The sequence below is a fragment of the Carettochelys insculpta genome, chromosome 27 (assembly GCF_033958435.1).
Source record: "Carettochelys insculpta isolate YL-2023 chromosome 27, ASM3395843v1, whole genome shotgun sequence".
NCBI lineage: Eukaryota > Metazoa > Chordata > Testudines > Carettochelyidae > Carettochelys > Carettochelys insculpta.
Window position 1 is genome coordinate 14,885,972 of NC_134163.1, and position 20,316 is coordinate 14,906,287.

Here is a 20,316-nt window from a genome sequence, read left to right on the forward strand (position 1 = left end):
TTGGGTTCTCAGATCTTTCTCCAGGCCGACTTTGGAAATAGTGTAAGAGGTCTGTGATTTTTTCCTGGTGTTATGAGTTGGGTTGCTGGAGAGCAGTGGCCACTGTCTGGGCACCCAGGTTGGATGACAATGCCAGTACCAGCAGCAGCACAGAAGGAAGGGTGGCATGGTATTGTATTGCCACTCTTTCTTCTGCACTGCTGCTGGTGGTGGCACTGCCTTCTGCTCTCGCAGGCAGCAGAGCAGTGGCCGCTGGCAGGTCACCCAGTTCAGAAGTCAATGCCACCACTAGCAATAGCACAGAAGAAAGGTTGGAATGATATGGTATTGCTTTCCTTCCGTCCACACTGCTGCTGGTGTTGGCGCTGCCTTCCAAATGGGGTGGCCACAGAGTGGGTGCAACTGGCCAGGAACTGAACTTGGAAGGCAGCACTGCCATCAACAGCAGCACACAACAAAGGGTGGCAAGTGATGGTATTGCTGTACTTCCTTGTGTGCCACAGCTCATGGTTGTGTTATCTTCCAATCTGGGCAGCTGGAAAGGTAGTGCCACCCCCAGCTGTGTCAGAGAAGGAAGGGTGACATCCTTTGGTATTGTCTCCCTTCCTTCTCTGTCCCTGCTGGTAGCAGCACTGCTTTCTAATGTGGGGTGGCTGGGAACCAGTGACAATCAGAGGGCTGTAGCTAGCAGTGAGTGGGAATCAGTGGGGTAGTTACCGGTAGAATATCCAGCTTGGAAGTCTTGCCACCACCAGCAGCGGCGCCGAGGGAAGGGAGTGGTTGTACGTTATTGCCACCCTTCCCTCTGCACTGCTGCTGGCAGTAGCAATGCTTTCTAGGCTGGGCAGGTGAGAGCAGCTGCCCCTCCAGCCACCCAGCTCAGAAGGCCAGGGCAAATCATGGACATTTTCATATTTCCAAATCCACCTAGACAGAGATTAGAGAAGGAGGGAAGAGGCCATGGCTGGGGAAACCCAAACAGACGATGAACCTGCTAGCAACCCTCCTGCACTGGTCTTGCTACTCCTTTCTGGGCTGGGACCTCCAGTGTGAGAAACGCTGTACTAGGGGATTCCTCTATGACCCCAGCTTCCAAAATGGCCAGAGTTTCTCGACATCCGTTTCCCACAACTTCCAAGGATGGTGGCTGTAGATTAGCAGCACAGAGGTTAAAGGATGGAGCCTGGAGGACCACCAAAAAGGAGGTCATGTCCAGGAGAGCCCAGGTGCATTGTGTGCCTGTCAAACATTAAAGAGAAATAAACAAATCATTCCTCGTGGGTCTGTTCCTGCCTTTGCTTTGCAAGTCTCGAGAACACACGGGGGCACGTTTTCAGGCGCATACAGAGGAAGGAAATGTTGCTCACCCAACTCCCAATGTCTCTGCAAATTTTACCCATTCACAATTACTTCCCCACTCCAAACATGGACCAGAGGATTGTTCCAAAAACCCACCTGCCAAACACCTGGGAAAGCCTTGTCTGCAGTAACTCCTGGCCCCCAGAGGCCCCACCTCCACCCCACAGCCCGGGGGGGAACCTAGGAGTCCTGGCCCCCAGAGGCCCCACTTCTAACCCACAGCCAGGGGGAGAACTCAGCTCCCCTGCTCTGACATCAGAGCCGGGGCGAAGCCCGTTGCCATGGCGACCCCAGTCCATGTGGGGCCCCAAGGAAAGGGGGCGCCGCGGGAACCCCGAATCTGGGGCACCAGGAGGCTCCGCCCCCTGGCCCAGGAGAACTACAAGACCCAGAAGCCTTTGCGGAGGCGGACCGCCGTGTGTGGCGGAAGCTCTTGCTGCGGCCCAGCGGCCTGTGATTGGCCCGGCTGCGGGAGCCAATGGGCGAGGGTGTTGTTGGGGGGTAGGAGGGGGCAGCCGAATGAACATGGGGTAGCTCCGTGCCCTCCTGCGGTATCGGGTTCCCGGCGGCAGGTGACGCGCGGAGCTCCGGGCCGCAGGGACCGGACACGGGGGGAGGGAAGGCCCCGGCGGAAGAAGGGAACCGGTCCGGGGGCGGAGGGGGTCAGAGCGCCTGGGGGAAGGGGCGGGGCGGGGCGGGTCACCGCGCGCAGAGCGGAGGCTTGTTCGGGGCGGGGCCCTTTGCTGGCTCTGACCCGGGTGTGCTGCCTCGCGGTGAGCGCGGGGACCCACCCGGGGGGCGGGGCGGGGCGCCCCGCGGAGACCAAGGGACGGGGCTGTGTCTCTTGGGGTCCGCGCCAGGAAGCGGCTCAGGCCTTTCCGAGCAGAGCCCAGCCCGGGGGGTTGTGCACCTCCCCCGCCAGCTGGCCCGACTCCCCGGGGTGCAGGGCCAGGGCGCAGCTCGTGGTGCGATGCCCGGCACACCAGGCCCACGGGGCTCTAGGCACGGATAAGGGGGCGCTCCCGTCTCCTTTCTTCGCGGGTGGGGGCCTTTGCCGTGGCACCCAGAGCTTTTGGGGTAACCCTGAGCGCTTGCAGGCTACGGGGTGGGGACTAGTGCAGCCAGCTTCTCCTGGGGCCCTAGAACCTCCCCAAACCACCCCCCAGCAGGCCAGCGAGATCTTTCCATCCATGCTTCAGTTAAACGAACACAGGGATGAAAACAGCCTGGCTCTCTGCTTGGAAGAAATGGCTGGGCAGTGTTTTGGGCATAGTGCACACTCCTGAGGGCACATGCTGCCGGAGGAGCTGGGTTTTTGGCCTGTTTGTTTTCAGGCTGAATTTTATTGTTTTTACACATTAACTGCTTTGTTCTGTTGAAGTCTTAACCTTGTTTCTGTTTGGGGTTCGGAGATAGGGGTTTAGGGCTTCAAAATAGGACCTAGGTGAGAGCCTCCCATGGGCCTCAAACTTTTAGGTGGCTACTGCCCAGGGTGTGACAGCGGCTGCAGTGACCCTTGCAAAGCTGCACATCATTTATGACCCTCCTAGCTGAGGTGCAGCTGGATGGCTGAGGCTGTTCTGTGCACAATGTTCCTTGTCTTCTGGAGTCTTAGTGGCTGATTCTCAGGAGTGTTTCCCTCCTGTCAGGACCCATGTTCTATGACGGGGATCTTTCTACAACAAACAGAGCAGTACGGAGAGCGGATCCCCTTTACCTGCTGAACACCACAACCCTGCTGCAGCCCCATTGCACGGTGCCTCTCCCTCACAGGCTGCACCTGGCTGTTTTGGCACCAAGCCTCATCCGTGGAGCGTGCTGGACAGCTGCCCTGGCTGGAGAGGAGCTGTATTTTCAGCAGCAAAATGCCCACAGAACCCTTGATCTGCAGCGAGACTGTGAGCAGGTTAGTTTTCCTTCCTGCCTCTCAAAGAATTTGCTGCCTTGAATTTTTCCGTGCTGCCGTGAACTTGGAGCTGGTGGATGAGTCACGGACGGGAAGGGACAGAGGAAGGAAAAGCCCACCAGCCCCTGGCAAGTGAGCTCTTTGCGGGGCTGGTGTCCTTTCCCTTGGGGCCCTGCCAGCCCAGGCTCAGGGCACTCACAAATTGTGGCTTATTTGTTAAGCCAGCAGCATTTGATGTTCTCCCCACACGGGTCTGAAGCGCTGAGGAGGTAAAGGACTGGGAGAGGTTCACGTCGTTCCCACCTGGTGACTCTCTGCTGCCCTGGAGTCAGTCTCATTCCCATTCAGTGAATGCTTCTGAAGCTTGAGGGGTGGCAGGGACAGATGGCTCCTGATGTGCCCTCAGGGGAGCTCTGAAGGGCTGTGTCATGGGGGGATCCAGGGGCAGCTTGTTCTGCTGTCAGCGTTGCACCTTTTTTGTGGGACTTTTAACTCTGGGGCTGGGCTGTTGGCTCCTTTTCAAACACTCGGCTCCATCCCAGCTGGGTTTGTTCTCCCAGGTTTTGTCAGCACAACACCCATTGAGATAAATGGTTTCCTGAGAAGCCTGGCCCTCAGTCTGCATGTAGTGGGGCTTGTTGTGGGAGGGGGGCACTCTGTGTTGTATGCAGTGGAGCCCAGTCCCCAAGCACCACCCCTCCGACCCTGGCTTGTGTCCCTGCAGAGTGAGCTCCGTGCTCAACCGGGACGCGAAGCAGTTTGGGAAGAAGCACATGTTCGACGTGAGTGAGGAGACCTGCTGGCACTCAGACCAGGTGAGCAGTGCAGATGCCACCTGGCCCCCCGCCCATTGCTGGCTCCATTGGGGCAGCGATGGAAAATGGAACAGTGGCTTCCCACGGGGAGCATGTCAGCCCCACTGGAGCTAACCTCCCGTCAGAGGAGCAGGGAATCTGGTTCTATTGGCCCAGCTTATGTGGAGGCTGTTGCTGCTGATAGCTTGTCTCCTCATAAACACAGGCTCAGAGCAAAGTCCATCTAGCCCAGAGTCCTGCCTGCCAACAGTGGCAATGCCAGGTGCCCCAGAGGGAATGAGCAGAACAGGGAATCCTCAGGTGATCCCTCCCCTGTTGTCCATTCCCAGCTTCTGACAGACAAAGGCCAGGGACACTATCCCAGTCCATCCTGGCTAATAAATTCATAGAGGTTAAGTCCATCAATACTTATCCAACACTTTTTTGAACCCAGTTAAAGTCCTGGTCTTCACAACACCTCTGGCGAGGAGTTCCACAGGTTGCCTGTTGAATGTGTGAAGAAAAACGTCTGTTTGTGTTCAACCTGCTGCCCATTAATCTCAGTGGGTGACCCCTAGTTCTTATGTTATGGGAACAAGAAAAGAACTTTTCCTTATTTACTTTCTCAACACCGGGCATGATTTTACAGACCTCTGTCGTAGCCACCCTCAGCCTCCTCTTTTCCAAGCTGAAGAGTCTCCTCCTTTTTCATCTCTCCTCCTATGGCAGCTGTTCCAAACCACCTGCTCTGCGGGAGTGCTTGGGCGCTGCTGTTGTGCCACCACTGCCTTATACACTCTGCAGCACAGCATGTACCTGCGCCAGTGCCCTGCCCTGCCGCGCTTCCAGCTACACAGCACTGACCCTGGCTAACCACGGCGGGCGAGACTTTAGCCAGTGCTCACTCCCACCTTTCCGAGCCGTACATGGATTCTTGCAGATTCCACCTCTGCTGGGTGTAACAGCTGCACTGGCCACTATGGACATTCTGACTGTAACATCCGCTCCCGTTTCATTCCTGGCTGTAGGGCGCCTCTCAGTGGGTGATACTGGAATTTCCACAGACCGTCCAGGTTTCTGAACTCCAGATTCAGTTCCAGGGTGGATTTGGGAGTCAGCTGTGTACACTGGAAGGTAAAGACCCTCCCAGGCAGGGAACCACAGAGTGGCACTCAGTGCCACATTCATGTCCGTGCCAGGGTCACTTGTCTTTCAGGAATTAGAAGGGCTCTAACTATGGCTAGAAGCAGATTGGGGCTCAGACAGTATTCGGTCAACGTTGCAGATGTGCCACTTAAACTGAGACAAGAACTAATCCAGGGAGAGATCTGGGGCCAATGCAATATTTGCTGGTATTAATAAGAGCCCTTCACATATGAAATCACCCTGCCAAAGAGCCAGACACACTAGATCAATATCCACAGCTTGGCCTAGTAACTTCTGCAGCTCTGAATGTGTGGCAGTATATCCAGATGCAGAGGGTTGCATTGAACTAGATATTGCATCAGTTGTCTTTAATTCAGCATACGTCTGTCTTTTCCTGACACCTCATGCTAGTGATGCTGAGATGGGAGAACTTTGGTCTAGTTTGAACTCAGAGAACCCCAGGGCTGGAAGAGACCTCAGGGGGTCATTGAGTCCAGCCCCCTGCCCAAAGCAGGACCAATCCCAATTAAACCGTCCCAGCCAGCACCTTGTCAAGCCTGGACTTAAAAACCTCTAGGGAATTTGATTGGCCTTGACTGAATCCCGTTTTATAGCTCTGGAAACTGAAGCCCTGAGGGATGAACTGTCTCATATTAGACTCCAAGGGTGAGGGCTGCCCAAGTGCCTGGGCAGATTTAAGTCTCTGTACTGCAGCGGCAGAACTAGGAATGAGTTCTTGGCCTGAGAGGAGATTTTTCAGAGGGACTGATGACTGCTGGACACGCAGTTCCCAGGGTACAGGCTGATCTAACTCTGCAGCCCCAGCACAACCACTTCCATATTCTTCTCTTGCCTCATAGGCTGCAGAAAGGGTAAAGAGCTTGTGAGAATATCGGAGATCTACCCGGCAGACAGCAACGCCCTGCAGATATCCTTTCCTTCTCCTTGGCCTGAGGTTTGAGCGGATGTGTAACGCACCTCAGGTGGCAAATCTGAGCTCTGGTTGGGTCCAGAGCTGTCCCGTCCATGCGGCGGTCTGGGGTGGCTGCCCCAGGCCCTGCACTTTAGAGCACCCCACAGCAGCTGCTCTGGAGTGTCTCATGGCTGGGCGTAGGGGTCACCTGTGCTGTATTCACCATGGTGGCAGGAGCTGGAGCAGCCCAGCAACCTGCTCTGCCTCCCCTGCCACTCTCCTGGGCCCCTGTACTCAGCTATTCTGCAGCAGCAGGTGCAGAGCAGCCTCACACCATGGCGCAGCAGGTTGGGAGGGTGGTGGGATGAAGCAAAGCAGGCTGCTGTGCTGCTCCAGCTCCCATCACTGTGGAGAGTGTGGGCTGGGGGTGATGCGGCAATTCTTCCCCCAGTAATCTCCCGGCTTGCATCATGGGGAAGGAATGGAGCAGGGGTGGGAAGGGGCGGAGGGTGGGCAGTGCTTGCAGGGGGGTTGCCCCAGGCCACGCTGTCTCCTAGAGATGGCCCTATTTGGGTCATTAGCTTATCCAGCTTGGGCTGGACGTTTCACAAGGACTGCAGTTCAGACACTGATCCGCAGCCCTGGCTGGCTGGACTAGAATGGTTTTCCATGGAGAGTACAGCCAGCAGGCACCGCGGGGGATCACCTGGTCTGACGCTGTGGTACAGGCTGGAAGACTTGATACTGGTTTGGTAGATCTTCAAGAAAAACAAAGCCATCTTCATGTCGAACCTGCCAGTGATGGGAACCCCCTGTGGAAGTTGCCCCAGTGGTTCACGATGCCATCAGGCAGGTCTGGCCAAGCAGCTGCCAGATGGAACCCTGGCCCCAGGGCAGTTAGCGGGAGGGTACCGGGGAGACTTGGGGTGGTGAGGAGGAAGCTCTTGCCCTGCCTGGATCGGGTTGTGCTGGGTGAGGGACTCTATTGCAATGTACCACTCTGCCCTCCCTCCTTCCTTTACTGCGCTCTGCACAGCTTCAGGACGGAAGCAGCCACACTGGATAAACTGAAAATCACCTTTGAGAACAGCTCGGATTTCTTTGGGCGGATTGTGGTGTATCGCCTCAGCGTCCTTGGGGAAAAGCTCTAGCCTGAGAGAGACCTTGCAGGACTGCAGCCCAGCACCCTGCGGGGCTGGTTCCCCTGGGGTTTGCTCACCCAGTGCTCTGCCTTCCCATGGCATGAAATGGCTCCCTGACATACTGGCCTGGGCAGACAAAACCTCCTTCCTCCGAAGGGAGATGCCAGACTTGTTCTGCAGTGGCAAGATAACTTCAAACCTTCCCTGGTTTCCTTCCCTGGACAGAAAACAGCTGGAGGTGTTAACAGAACAAAGCTGGGATCCTGGACTCCCCCTGCACCTCAGCCCCTGGCTGTTGCAGCCATTGCTTCACGGTAGGGATCTAAAGCCCCCAGGAGTAGGCGGTAGTGCTCACTGGCTGCCTGTAGTGCAGACCACTGCATGACAGTCTGCCTGCCATAATCCAGGGGCTTGTCAGGTGCCAATGTTCATGTTTAATAAATGCTTCTGGCCTCCCACCCCATGCGGGATGGGGAGGGGTAGAGGTTAAATAAACCACATGCTGAATTTGGGAACCGCCTCCTTCCCTGCAGCTCAGAACCACTGCGCACAGCTGGGGGTGGGGGGGTCATATGGGTGGCCACTCCAGAGGCTGCTCAGACTGTGGTGAAGAGCGAGGGAGTGCCTGTTGCCGCAGGAACTCCTGCTTCCGCAGGGCTGCGGATGCTGAGGACTGACGCGTTTCAGCGCCTTGTCAGGTGTGGGAATCCCATGCTGCCCTGTCCCAGCAGGTGTGCGCTGAGCTGTTCTGGCAACCCAGCCACACAATTTCAATTGCTTCTCATCCCAGAAACAGCTGGGTAGGGTGGTGGGTGCTAGGGACAGCTGGAATCATGCAGTGAAGGGCTGTGACAGAGAATGGGGCTAATGCTGCTCCTCCAGGCCAGACAGCTAGGAACTGCCTTATGGTTCCTTCCTACCAGGACAGGCTGGGCCACCGGGGAGCCAGTGCTAGGTGGGCTGGGCTGCGCCTGGGAGCTGCAACAGGCCAGCTCCCAAGGAGCTGCCATGAGCGATACCCTAGCCTGCGCACACTCCTGCATGAGGGCCTGGCAGGCTCTGCACCCCAGGGCTGTGACCTCAGAGGCAGGACCAGACCAGGCTTCAGCCTCCCGGGAAGGAACTCGGGGTCACTGTGGTGACAAGCATGGGGGCTGCTTGCCCATTTACCTGGATCCAGCCCCACAACATGGCAAGCCCAGGGCTGGCCTCAGCTATTTCTGCTGCCCACAGCAGTGCTGGCTCCCTGCAGTCAAGAGCCTGGGGCTGGGCTGGGGGTCTCTCCAGGGGGCCGGAGGCAATAGGGAGCCTAGCCCCAAACCAGGAGTCCAAGGGTGGGGGCAGGAGCATGCATGAGTAAGTTATGGGGTTTGACTGTGTACTTCACCTTGGGGTAGGAAGCCACTAGACCAAGGCTGCTAATGGGACCAGTCCAGTGATCCCTGTAGGCTGAGTGGTTGAGTGGGCAAGCAGGGGAAGAGGTGCATCTGTGGGGTGGAGAGGGCAGCCCCAGGAGAATAGACTTTTAGCTGACACCCCTTTGGAAGGTGGCAAGGCTCATCCTCACCCCCTCCAAAGAACAGGCCCCCTTCCAAACAGCTTCCCCAGAGCAAAGCCCAGTTCCCAATGCAGCCTTCCAGCCTGTGGCTACTGCATTCAGACTTGACCAGGCTTTTTGCAATATTTAATACGCATGTGCAGGGTCTGGAGGGGTGCAGGAGGTGGTTTGCAGTCTTGTTTGCGGCACAGAAATGCAGCTGCCTGGCCAATTCTTTGTCATGCTGTGCAGGGGATGTTTCTCCTCTGTCCCCTGGCTGGCAAGTTAACAGTTCCATCAGGGATTTCCTCCCAGCTTGGCTTCTGGAGCGCCCTCCGCGCCTGCTTGTCATGGGCAGCCTAGATCTGCTGCAGGAGTGCCAAAGAGAGACAGTGCATCTGTCCACCTCATTCCAACGCAGCTTTCTGGGAGCTGACGGAGACTGCGAAGCCCTGGTGCTTTCAGCTGGGACGTGCGAGCTGGCCTCACTCCCTAGCCTTGGTCTGGAATAGCTTGAGGATGTGGTTCTCGATAACCTGTTGAACTAATGGGCACAGAGAGAAGAGATGCCAGGAAAGTTTCCAGTGGGCCCAGCTGGAGGGCAGTCAAACCTCTACCGTGCCAGCCACGTGGCAGCAACTTCTGGGGCTCTTAGTCATTCTGCTTCCAGTCTCCCTGGGACATTGGCAATTGAAACTTGTTTCCATTCAATTCACTGCATACTGCACCCAACCCCTCCTGCCTTGGCCCCTGCACAGCTGTGAGCTGTGCCACCTGAACGGTCTCTGATTTCCTGGGGAAAATGCAGCAAGTAGCAAAGGGGGAGCTAGCTGGGGCCGTGCAGATAACGGAATGTCCCAGGCAGCACTGGGTATGGGTTGGTCTTTGGGGGGCAGTGTTCAGTTCTGACCCCCCATTGTAGACAGCCCAAAGGGGTGGACACTTGCCTTTCTTGTGCCCCAGTGCCACAGCCAGATCCATGGGGGTGTAGCCGGAGTCTGCTTCCGTGGTCAGATCAGCACCGCGAGCTGAAAGCAGATGGGCGCACAGGCTCAGGGGTGGAGCCCTTGCTCCACTGACAACTCTCTTGTGCTGCTGAGCAGTTTGACCTGCCCCCAGTAGGGCGAGGTGCCCACTCCGAGGGAAACGGGACAGGTAATTGGGAAGGCTCGGAGGTTAGAGGCCAGGGCTAACGGCTGGGTGAGAGACACCCAGGCTTTACGTTGGGGAAGGCAAAATATGGCCCAGGGGCCAGGTACAGCCCACCAAGCCTTTTAAATCTGGCCTGTGGCCTGCCCCACGGGGACTCTTAAGCACAGAGCAGCTCTGTGCCACTCAAAGTGGCTGCCCCTGCCTCCAGCATAATCTCTCAGCTGCTATTGGCCAGAGACCAGCCAACGGGAGCTGACAGATTGTGGTGTGGGAGGGGGCAGCATGCAGCGCCACATGGAACAGCCAGCTGCTTTGAGCACCCTGGGGATGCAGCAGGCACGGAGCCTGCCTGAGGGTCCCACTGGGCTGCTGGCCAGGAGCTGCCTAGGTAAGTGCCTCCTAGCTGGGGCCTGCCTCTGGCACCCCAACTCCCTGCCCCAGGTCACAGCTCTGTCCAAGACCCTGCACACACACACACCCTCCTGGATCCTACACCCCAGCCCCCTGCCCCAGCCTCCATGCAGACCCCACACCCACTCCCTAGGAAAATGCCACACTTGACCACTTATGAAATTCTTGGAGTGCCGCCGCCCCATCAAAACTTACTGCCCACCCCTGTGTTAGACCCATGAGAAGGAGCAAGCACTGGAGACTCGCAACAGTTTGGGGTCCCGGGAGCCCTGACTTTGGCCTACCTGTTACATGCCACTGTCTTTCCAAGTCAGCTGAACCCCAGGTAATTTCAGGTCTCTCCCCACCTCAGCCAACCCCAGGGCAGCTCCTCCAGGCAGCAATAAACAGACTTACAAACCAGCCACGCAAGTCTGTCCTCTCACCTAGTAAAGCCTCCACACACTTCACATGGTTGCCACGCACCGCATACAGCAAAGGGGTGCCTCCGTTCTGCAGGGGGACAGGAGAAGGCAGCCCTGAGAGTGTGCCCCGAATGCCACCCGCAAGCCGAGCGCTCAGCTGCCCTCACAACTCTAGGAAGTTTCACAGGGCAGGTCACAGTCAGCAGCTAGGGGTGAGCTCAGCTGTCTCCCTGGAACCAACCTGCTAGCACTGAGCAAGTTGCAACCAGTGTTCCCTTTAAGCTGAGTGCTTGGGCAGCCACCCAAGAGAGAGTCAGGTGCAGTTAGCAGAGCGCCCCCCCGCCGGCAGCCTGTGTTTCTATGGGTGGTGCACATCTGCACATGCTTTGGTGCACATAAAATTTATTCCTTCTATGGATGGAAAAGAATTAGCGTGAGCCCTGGCTGTGACAGAAGGAAGAATCTCGTAAATGAAGGGCTTGATTCTGCGGCTCCACAGGCTGAGCTCGGAGCTCTGGCTGACGGGGAGATGTCAGAGGCAGGCGAGATCTGCCCTGGTGCCACATCTCTGGGTTGTGTCTGCGCTGGCTGGAACATTGTTTGCTATTTGTTCCAGGCTGGGCTGGGATTGTATCCTCCAGAGCTGTAGGTGGGTTAGAAGTTTACTTTAAAGGTCACTTGATTTCTAAGGGCACTCACTTCTAGCCATCCTGGAGACTGAGCAGTTCCCTGTCTGAAGGGGCTGTAAGAACAGCCACACTGGGTCAGACCAAAGGCCCATCTAGCCCAGTGTCCTGTCGGCTGACAATGATCAATGTCGGGTGCCCCAGAGGGAATGAACAGAACAGGGAACTGTGAAGTGATCCATCCTGTCACCCATTCCCAGCTTCTGACAGAGACTTGAGACACCATCTCGGCCCACCCTGACCCTTCTAAAGTCTCCTCTGTCTTTACAAACACACACAAAAAATGGAGATACACATCTCGTAGAGCTGGATGGGACCTTGGGAGGTCATCAAGTCCTGTCCCCTACCCTCTTGGGAGAACCAAGCACCATCCCTAACAATATTTTTTTAATCTATTTGCCCCAGACCCCTAAATAGCCCCCTCAAGGATTGAACTCACAACCCGCTGAGCTATCCCACCCCCGAGACTTAGCTCTGCCAGGCCAGTGGTCCCTGAAGTGGGCATTGAAGACACTGGTCGTGCTGTGTGAAATCTCTACCAAAAACAGACCAAGGCCAACGAATTGCTCCCCAGCCTGGCATCAATTAATTCACCTATTATAATAATTTCTTTAACCCCAGCTGTAGGCAGCGTGCCTGCCAAGCCAACCTTTAGCAAGAGCAAGAGCCCAGAATGGCTTTTACATGCAACGACATTGGCAATAAGAAAGACTGCATTTACCCAGTCGTATATATTGATATCTACGTCTCTTTCCAGCAACATGATCACGATGTCCGTGTACCCACCGGTGCTGGCCAGTGACAAAGCGCTCTCCCGCTCCTTTGCCAGAACGTGGGGGTCTGCGCCCTGGAAACGGGACAAGGGTTAAAGCAGCCACGCAGAGGAAAGGGGGTCACACTCAGAGGCACCAGGGTGGTCAGCACTGATCACTGTTAGCATTGAGCGATGCCCCATTTTTTTCCTGTTTAAAATGGAAGCTGCAGGAGGGGGAACCGGTCACACCGGGAAGAAATTCCATACTGGATATGATCCATGCAGCCGCCGAGCTGTGCCCCCCACAGAATTGGTCATTTATAAATTCCAAGGCCCGAAGGGACCATGGTGATCGCCTCCAGAGGAGCACAGGCCAGAGACCTGCTCCAAAATAATTCCAAGAGCTGAGCTTTTACAGCAGGGGTCAGCAGCCCCAGCATGGGTGCCAAGGGCAGCACACAAGCCAATTTTCATTGGCATGCGAGGCAGGAGTTCAGCCCCATCCTTCCTCCCCCATGCAGCCAGGAGCTTGTTCAAAGCCAGGCCCCCTGTGGATTAACAAGAAACCAGCTAATGCTGCCAACCACCTCATCAGTAAAGCTCCGCACCTCTATTTATTTATTGATGAGGCTGTTGTAAGTAGGCCTGTTAGTGACTTTACTGGCACTCAGTCCTTACACAGAAGTCAAAAGGTCAGACTATGGCCCTCTGCCTCGGTAAGGTTGCTGACCTCTGGTTTAGTGAAACATCCAGTTTTGATTTTAAAATGGTCAGTGATGGAGAATCCATCTCGACTCTTGGTGAGGGGGTCCCACAGGTAAGAACGCTGCTTATTAAAAAATTACACCTTATTTCCAGTTTGAATCGGTCCAGCTCAGGGCTGGCTAAAATACAGCCTGGGGGGCAGAGGCAGCCCACCAAGCTGCTGATCCAGCCTGTGGAAGCCTCAGCCGACTCCCTGCCAGCCTAGCCTGCGCTTGGCACACAGAAAAGCCAGCTGGAAACTCTGTGAATATGGCAAAGTCTGGGGGAGAAGGGAGAAGCTTCTCATGCTTCCCCCGCCCTCAGCAAAATCTTGCAGCTCCCATTGGCCAGTTTCCACATCCCATGCCCTCTCCTATACCCTAATCCCTTACCCCAAACTCCCTTCTGCACTCAACCTCTGCCCCAGATTCCATACCTCCTCCAGTAATGTCCTGGAAGAGTGTGGCCCCTGGCCACTTATCAAATTCTTGGAGTGGCCCCCATCAAAAATTATTGTCCACCCTAGTCTAGCTTCTGCTTTCAGCCACTGGGTGCAGTCAGACCTGCCTCTGCTAGATTAAAGAGCCCATTATGGATATTTGCTCCCCAGGTGGTTACTTGGGCAGTAAGCAAGTTACTCCTTAGCCATCTTTTCATTAAGATAAATATATTGAGCTCCTCTATCACACCCAGGCAGTTTTTCTAATCCCTTAATTGTTCCTGTGACTCTCCTTGGAAACCTCTCTAATTTATCAACAAATGTCTGGGGTAGCAGCTCCCCCTGGATTAAACACCACAAGCAGTCAGGAACTGTGTTTTGTCCAAAAAGCTAACTGTAAACCCTCTACAGCTTCAGGAACATACTCGACCAATTTCTAATGTCCCCGATTGCTTGTGGGTGCAGCCTGAGGACGATGCAGCACAGCGTTCATTAAACGTAAAAATACTTGGGCAAAAATACCGGTAGCTTATGCAGCCCAGCGATAAGGCAGCTCTTAAATTACCAACATGCAGATCTTTAATTACAAACAGCTATTGCAAATCAAAAGATAAGGCTCTTTACGCTCCTGTTGTGGCCCACAGGCACCTCGATCAGAACTGTCTGATAACAGATGTTAGAAAAACAATTTAGCAAGGTTAATGGGTCTGTTTGGTTCCCTTGGGAGGTAGGGGAGGAATCAGCTGATAAAGCCAGGGGTAAAAAACCTCCCTTGGTGAAGACATGAAGTGGTGATAGCATTGCTCTCTAGATGGAAATCCGAGTTGTCCTTGAGTCCCTTCCAGTGACAATGATCTTGTTGCAGATTGAGACTGAAACTAAGGCTATGTCTACGGTGCCCTGAAGAGCGACCTTTCAGGGTTCAGTTTTGCATATCTAGTCTGGATGAGCGAAATTGACTTCTTGGGGCCACAGTCGATCCCTGTACGTCCTCACGAGATGCGAGGAGTAATGGGGGGGGTGTCAATGGGGCAAACTCTCCCAACGACCTTCCCCCATACACACAGCCAAGTTAGCAGAGCACAGATACGTTGATTTTAGCTGTGCAATCGCTGTAGCTAAAATTGCACGTCTGCAGTCGACTTATTTTGCCTAGTGTAGACAGAGCCTAAGAGGCCATAGGGGAAAGAGAGAGTATGGGAGCAAGTTTTGTGGCTGGGTTTGCACGGTTAAGGACAATAGAGGTGGCCCCTTCATCCCAGAGGGGTTTGGCACCTTGCTTTGCCCCAGCAACACCTGGCTGACTCAGCTGAGTCACCACAGGAGGGCCAGGATAGGTCAGGGCAGTTGATTTTAGTTGTGGTGGGTAACATCCAGAGGGGCCAACCCCAGCCAATACAAACACCTGAGTTGGTGCTGGACTCTTACCCAGTCTAGCAGATGACGGACTGTTTCAATCTCCCCGAAGGCAGAGGCCCAGATCAGAGGGGTGAAGCCTCTTTCGTCCGGCTTGTTGACCAAGTTCTCCCCTGGACAGATGAGAACAAAGAGTCTTCCACATACAGACTATCCATTGATTGCTGCCAGGGTTTCAAGTGCTGGGCATTCAAAGGGGTTGGCAGTCATAGGGATATTCCTCTCCATCCCCAGATCGGGTTCAGTAGCATTAGCTGAAGTGCGCGTTCCTGGAGAAACTGAGGCACAGAGGGGTGCACTGACTTGACCCCAAGTCACAGAGCAGGAGAAGAGGACAGAGGGGCTCCTAGCTGTTGGTCTAGGCTCAGGCCACAAACCACGGTCTCATGGGAGCATTTGTATCCTCAAAAAAAGTAGTGCTCTCAAAGAGAGGCAGGTTTTGGTTTGATCGTGTACCTCTCTCTCGGGCCTGGAGCACTGTTAGAGAGCACGGCCCAAGGCTTGGAGGGACCCAGGCTCCAGGAAGGGTGTGGGGAAAGGAAAAATAGATTCAGAGGCAAAAAGAGAAAGGAGGGAAAAAATACAAAAGTAGAGAAGAATTGGTTCTGCAAAGGATGGGAGCCCTACCTGATCCCTGGGGAGGAAAGGGTTAAGCTCAGCTCGGTTACTGGCAGCCTCCCTTTGGCCTAGCCCCCAGGTATTGCCCTCCCTTGGGGAAGACCTTTTGTGACTGCCCCTGGGGTTTGTTCCTGCCGGGTCCTCGCATGGGGATCAGTGCAACAGATGCCATGGGGGGATATGAGCTGTGGAGAGGCTCTGAGCTTGCAGCTCCCTCTGTGGCTGCCTTTGGCTGCTGGAGCCTTTGCTATGGCTCTAGCCGACTACACGGAGCTGCGAGTCAGCCCCCGTCTGCCACTTGCTTCACCAAGCAAGACAGACGTGCTACAGTGTGTGGAAGGCTGCAGCCTCTCAAAGCAACCAGGGAACAACAGCCAGGCAGGGGCACTGGAGTCTGCGCGGCCATGACACCTCAGTGCCGCACACTCATAGTGGCCCTACAAGGGCGTAAAGTCAGGGCAGGAGCCGGACAGCTCTCCAGGTGGATGCACGTACCCTTCCGGAGATACTCTTTCAGCTGACTGAGCTCCCCCTGCGCTGCCAGCTGGTGGATGGACAAAGCTGGTGTGGGAAAGGAAACGGAGTGTTAGAATTCCACCTTCCCCCCAGCTGCTTAGTTATCATTTGCTGTCCAGAGAGACAGTTCAGTACAGGACCAGGGCTGCCCTACGCTCGTGGCTGCATTATGGAGTCACGGTTTGTGCTCTGGCTGGAGCATGGGGCAGAATAAACGGAGCCAAATGTTAGCCTGGGTAGTCACAGCCCATTGCAGAACCACAGGAAATCGCCCCATGTGAGGTGCAGGAGACAAAAGGAGGTGGGGACAACTACTGGTGTCCCAGCTTCAAACACGGCTTCCTCCTCTGCCCTGCTGAGAGCTCCAAGCTCCCATCCAGGGCTGAGGACACAGTACGGTTTTCCCCTTGCTGAGCTACATGGACTGGGGCCGGTCCCCGAGAGCTCCCTGACTCAGTTTAGGAAGGCAGCAAATTAGCCCTGGTACGAAAGTGGAGGAGAGACCCTGGCCCTAGCATGTGCAGCCCCTCTGAGTGCCAGCCCGCCAATGGGGCAAGTCCAATGGGGCCCAGTGTTTCAAAGGGGCCCGAACTCCTGCTGCACCGCTGCTAATTTGGCAGCAATGGAGGCCAGAGCCCAGGAGTGGCCAGTGCCGCAGCCCAGGCGGTACTAACAACTGTGTGCTCTCAGCCCTGCCTCTTCTACCTTGATGCCTCCCCTTCCGGGGCAGGCAGGCAGACCCCCTCCCACCTGGGCCCGCTGGCCGAGCGTGTGGTCTTGCAGCCCTGCGCTACTCACTGTCCAGAGTTGCTGGGAGGGCAGAGACTTCGTTGCCTCTCTGTCGGTTTGTCAGGGTGGTCGAGTGCTTCAGGGAGGTACCTGCTTCGTTAAAAAAAAAAAGCTGAAGGGGTGCCCTGCTGACGGGCAGGAGTTCAGCTATTTCCCCTGGGGGAGTTTCACCAACAAGGGGCTGACGGCCCTGAAACTGATCGACCAGGAGGATAGGATCCGAAAACAGCTGAGTCTGCGTGAAGACAGGGAGGCAGCTCTGTGCATGGCAGCAGCTCTCTGCATTCGGAATATCGCCAGGGTCGCTAGAGCAGGTGCCACCCGCTGAAGTCCTCACACTCCTGCACCCCAACCCTCTGCCTCAGCCTGAGCCCCCTTGCACACTCAGAACCCCTTGGCCCCACCCCACCACATGGATTTTGTTATGTGCACCAATATGCAGGGGATGGGTGACATGTCACCTCCACCTCGGTGCATAGAAAATTCATTCCACTCAGGGGTAGAAAACATTAGAGGGAGCCTGCTTGTGAGTTGTGAGCCCCCTGCAAAGCACCCTCCTAGATCAGGACCCCTGCAGATACAACACAGTGAAAGTTCAGATTCATGAAATTCACAATCTTTAAAATCCTACAATCATGAAATGGAGCAAAATAGCCCATGAATTTGGTAGGGTCCTAGACTCATCACACAGGTGCACCAAGTGAGTGAGGTTGCACAGGGAATCTTAATTCAGGAATTTTCTAACTTTTAAAAGTTTGGCTTTGCAAACTGAATGCTAATTTCCTATATTGGAATGCAATTTCCTAAGGTCTTTAAAGAAAGGAAAAAACTAATCCCCCAAACACACACTAAAAAGATCCATCATGTGGCACCAGCTTGCGTCCCCACACATACGTCAGCAGTAGCAGTAGGTCTTTGGATTCACAGCACAATCCTCTACTCTGTGAGGTACTGGAGCAACTAGCAGCAATAGAAAGCTATAATCTTCTATGTGGCCCAGCCCCACGAGGGGACAAGATCCACTCTTTGTTAGTGGGATTCACAGTGCTTCACTAGCCAACAGCGAAATTCTAAGACTCCAGACTTTTGGGTCACTGTCTTTCCCGTGAGTGATTAACAGCAGAACTGGGCCTCTGAATTTATGATCTTGAAGACCCGCAGTACTCACTGTCTAGAGCTGCTGGGAGAGCAGAGGCCTCGCTGCCTCTTGGTCTGTCTGTCTGGGAAGTCGAATGCTTCAGAGAAGCACCTGCTTAATTTAAAAAAAAAAGTTACAAACTGGTTAAGAACATTGAGTGGGAAACTTCTTGCTGAAAAGCAGAATCTGGTCTGGAGACACACACATTCCTTCTGGAGAAAATGTCCCCCAAAGGGACTGACACTATAGAACATGAGGTAAGGATAAGAGCATGCAGCCCACATCTTCCAAGTGCCATACAAAGTTTACTAGCTAACCCTTAGGGAATAAATAATTCTTCTTCCCAGGAAGTAAGGGAATGGTTAAGATGTGGCAGGAACCCTCCTGCACTCTGTCCCTTCTAGGAGCACAGCAGGAAATTTCCTCTCCTGGGTTTACTTCCCACTCAAGGTGCACAGTGACTACCAGCTCCTGGATCTGTTCCTCCCAGCCATTCACCAAACCCCAACCCATGGCAACTAACTGGGTTGTGCGGCACGGCCTGGGTCAAGATCCAGACTGGCGCTGTCCTCTGTTCGGGGATACAAATGCAGAAGCACCATCTCTGAGCTATTTCCATCCCCGCCTGCTGGCTCCTGTGGATCTCCTTGTTGTGAGAAGTCTTCCATCATTCAGCACAATCCTCCTTCAGGCACTGAGCAGAGCTTCTGCCCTCTGCAGAGAGAGGGGTGGCTCTTTTCTCACCTTCCCTCAGTACAGCAGCTGTTACACAAGGAAGTATCAAGGCCTGGAAAGTAAAGGACAAAATAACTTCGACAAAGATGGGTACAGCTGTAGGCATACGAACTCTTCTCAGGCAATACACCACCAAGGAACTTGACCCAAGTGAAACTCCATATGTGGCTAAGAACTCAGTAAATAAAACAGGAGCACAGCTGGAAATTGCAGAGTATCTGCTGCAATTTGGATTAAAAATGGATCTGCTCTGCAGAGCTCAGCCAGGGGCATAATTCAGAGCTAGTGGAGTTCTGGCACTGGCTTAAATGGGACTAGAGTAGGATCTCTCAATGATTTGTGCCTGCACATACACTGGTGTGCTTCTCTGTGCCAATCATTTGCTCCCTACATTGAGTCTTGAGCAAGTCATTGTTGATGAGAAAATCAGAGCCCTGTTAGGCCAAGGTTATTTGAGCTCCGTTGTAGCCATGTGACTCTCACGATGTCAGAGAGACTCTGTGGGTGAGATCATACCCTATAGTTCATCCAATTAAAGACATGACCACACCCCTCCTCAATCTTTAACTGCCATCTGCAATATGTGAGTACCTCACCATCTTTACATCTATTTTTCTTAGCTTTCCTCTCCCCACCACTGGTGCTTTACAGACATGCGATTCATCCCATTATACAGCTGGGGAAACCGAGGCACAGGGAAGCTAAGTGACTTGCCTAATGCATGCAGCGAAGTGTGTGATGGAACAAGTCCCCAGAGCCAGTCTTTGACAATCAGTCTGGCACGGTTTCCAGAGCCCACCAGCAGGCGCACCTCAGCCTCTTGTGGGGGGCTCGGTCTGAACCCTTTGTTAATTTCCGCAGGCCCCTACTCAAGGTTGACAGCAGGAAGCACCAAGGGATGGAAAAACCTTCCCACATTGCAAGTTGAGCGGACCGGCACTTAGCCAGCAAGCACCCAAGCCTGGTCCGCTGTCCAGCGCCAGGCACCATCTCAGGCCCGCACAGGGCACCAGTCAGTAGGTCCTGGTCCAGCTGGTCTCACTACCTCTCTTACTGACAGGGGCCATGCTCCACGGGGAGCTGGGGGCTCCAGCCCCCCCGCTCTGAAACGCGCAGAGCCGGGCCACGCAGCCAGTGCAGTTTCCAGAGGGCAGGACTCCACTAACGGGCATGGGGGCATCTGGGCACCTGTTGGCACACCCCCCTGCCAGACTTAGGGGGCTGAAGGCAGCTTGGCCAGCTGCACCAACTTCTCTGCTTGCATCAGCTCCCCACCTGCTGCACTTTCTACTCGCTCCTCCCCGCTCCCCGGCCCGAGCACCGCGCCTGGAGGGGCACCCACCGCATCCTTGCGCCCCGGGCCCCTTCCTCTCTCTGTCGGAAGCGAAAGTAACTTTGGGCTCCCGCAATGCACCTGAGCGCCGCAGCTGGAGGTGCAGAGCCGGAGCTCGCTGGCCCTTTAAGAGCCGCGCTGGGGCGGCCAGGCGGGGAGCAGCGCGGAGCGGGGCGCTCGCTTTGCACCGCGTGGGGCTCAGCGCAGCGGCGGCTCCGCACCGCCTCGGAACCCCTATCAGCTGACCGGGGTGGGACGGGCTTTGCGCGGAGCCTGCCCTTAAAGGAACAGTGCCTCTCTCGGGGCAGCTCGGGGTGACCCCTCTGGCTGCAGCTCAAGGCAGGGCGGGGTGGGGGCAGAGGTGACAGTGGCGCAGTGCGCCCT

At 55.1% G+C, this 20,316-nt stretch overlaps 2 protein-coding genes across 7 annotated transcripts; one reads left to right on the plus strand and one right to left on the minus strand.

Moving 5' to 3' along the window:
* Window positions 1-1,867: 1,867 nt before the first annotated feature.
* NR2C2AP (nuclear receptor 2C2 associated protein) lies at window positions 1,868-7,769 on the plus strand. Its single transcript, XM_074978259.1, has 6 exons — window positions 1,868-1,931; window positions 3,009-3,265; window positions 3,990-4,080; window positions 5,088-5,193; window positions 6,066-6,133; window positions 7,153-7,769. Exons 2-6 carry the CDS (start codon window positions 3,225-3,227, stop codon window positions 7,267-7,269), a joined length of 423 nt encoding a protein of 140 aa, XP_074834360.1. The 5' UTR covers window positions 1,868-1,931; window positions 3,009-3,224; the 3' UTR covers window positions 7,270-7,769.
* Window positions 7,770-8,930: 1,161 nt separating this feature from the next.
* Window positions 8,931-20,150, minus strand: RFXANK (regulatory factor X associated ankyrin containing protein). Of its 6 annotated transcripts, none has more exons than XM_074978238.1 (10): window positions 19,942-20,150; window positions 18,388-18,651; window positions 17,895-17,975; window positions 16,736-16,816; window positions 15,917-15,982; window positions 14,816-14,916; window positions 12,172-12,297; window positions 10,786-10,852; window positions 9,745-9,825; window positions 8,931-9,341 (listed from the first exon to the last, which is right to left on the minus strand). In XM_074978238.1, exons 2-10 carry the CDS (start codon window positions 18,533-18,535, stop codon window positions 9,283-9,285), a joined length of 810 nt encoding a protein of 269 aa, XP_074834339.1. In that variant the 5' UTR covers window positions 18,536-18,651; window positions 19,942-20,150; the 3' UTR covers window positions 8,931-9,282. The 6 variants fall into 6 exon arrangements, with proteins under 6 accessions (XP_074834339.1, XP_074834338.1, XP_074834337.1 ...); XM_074978237.1 differs by having other exon boundaries at window positions 16,736-16,819; XM_074978236.1 differs by having other exon boundaries at window positions 17,895-17,978.
* Between the last annotated feature and the right edge of the window lie 166 nt (window positions 20,151-20,316).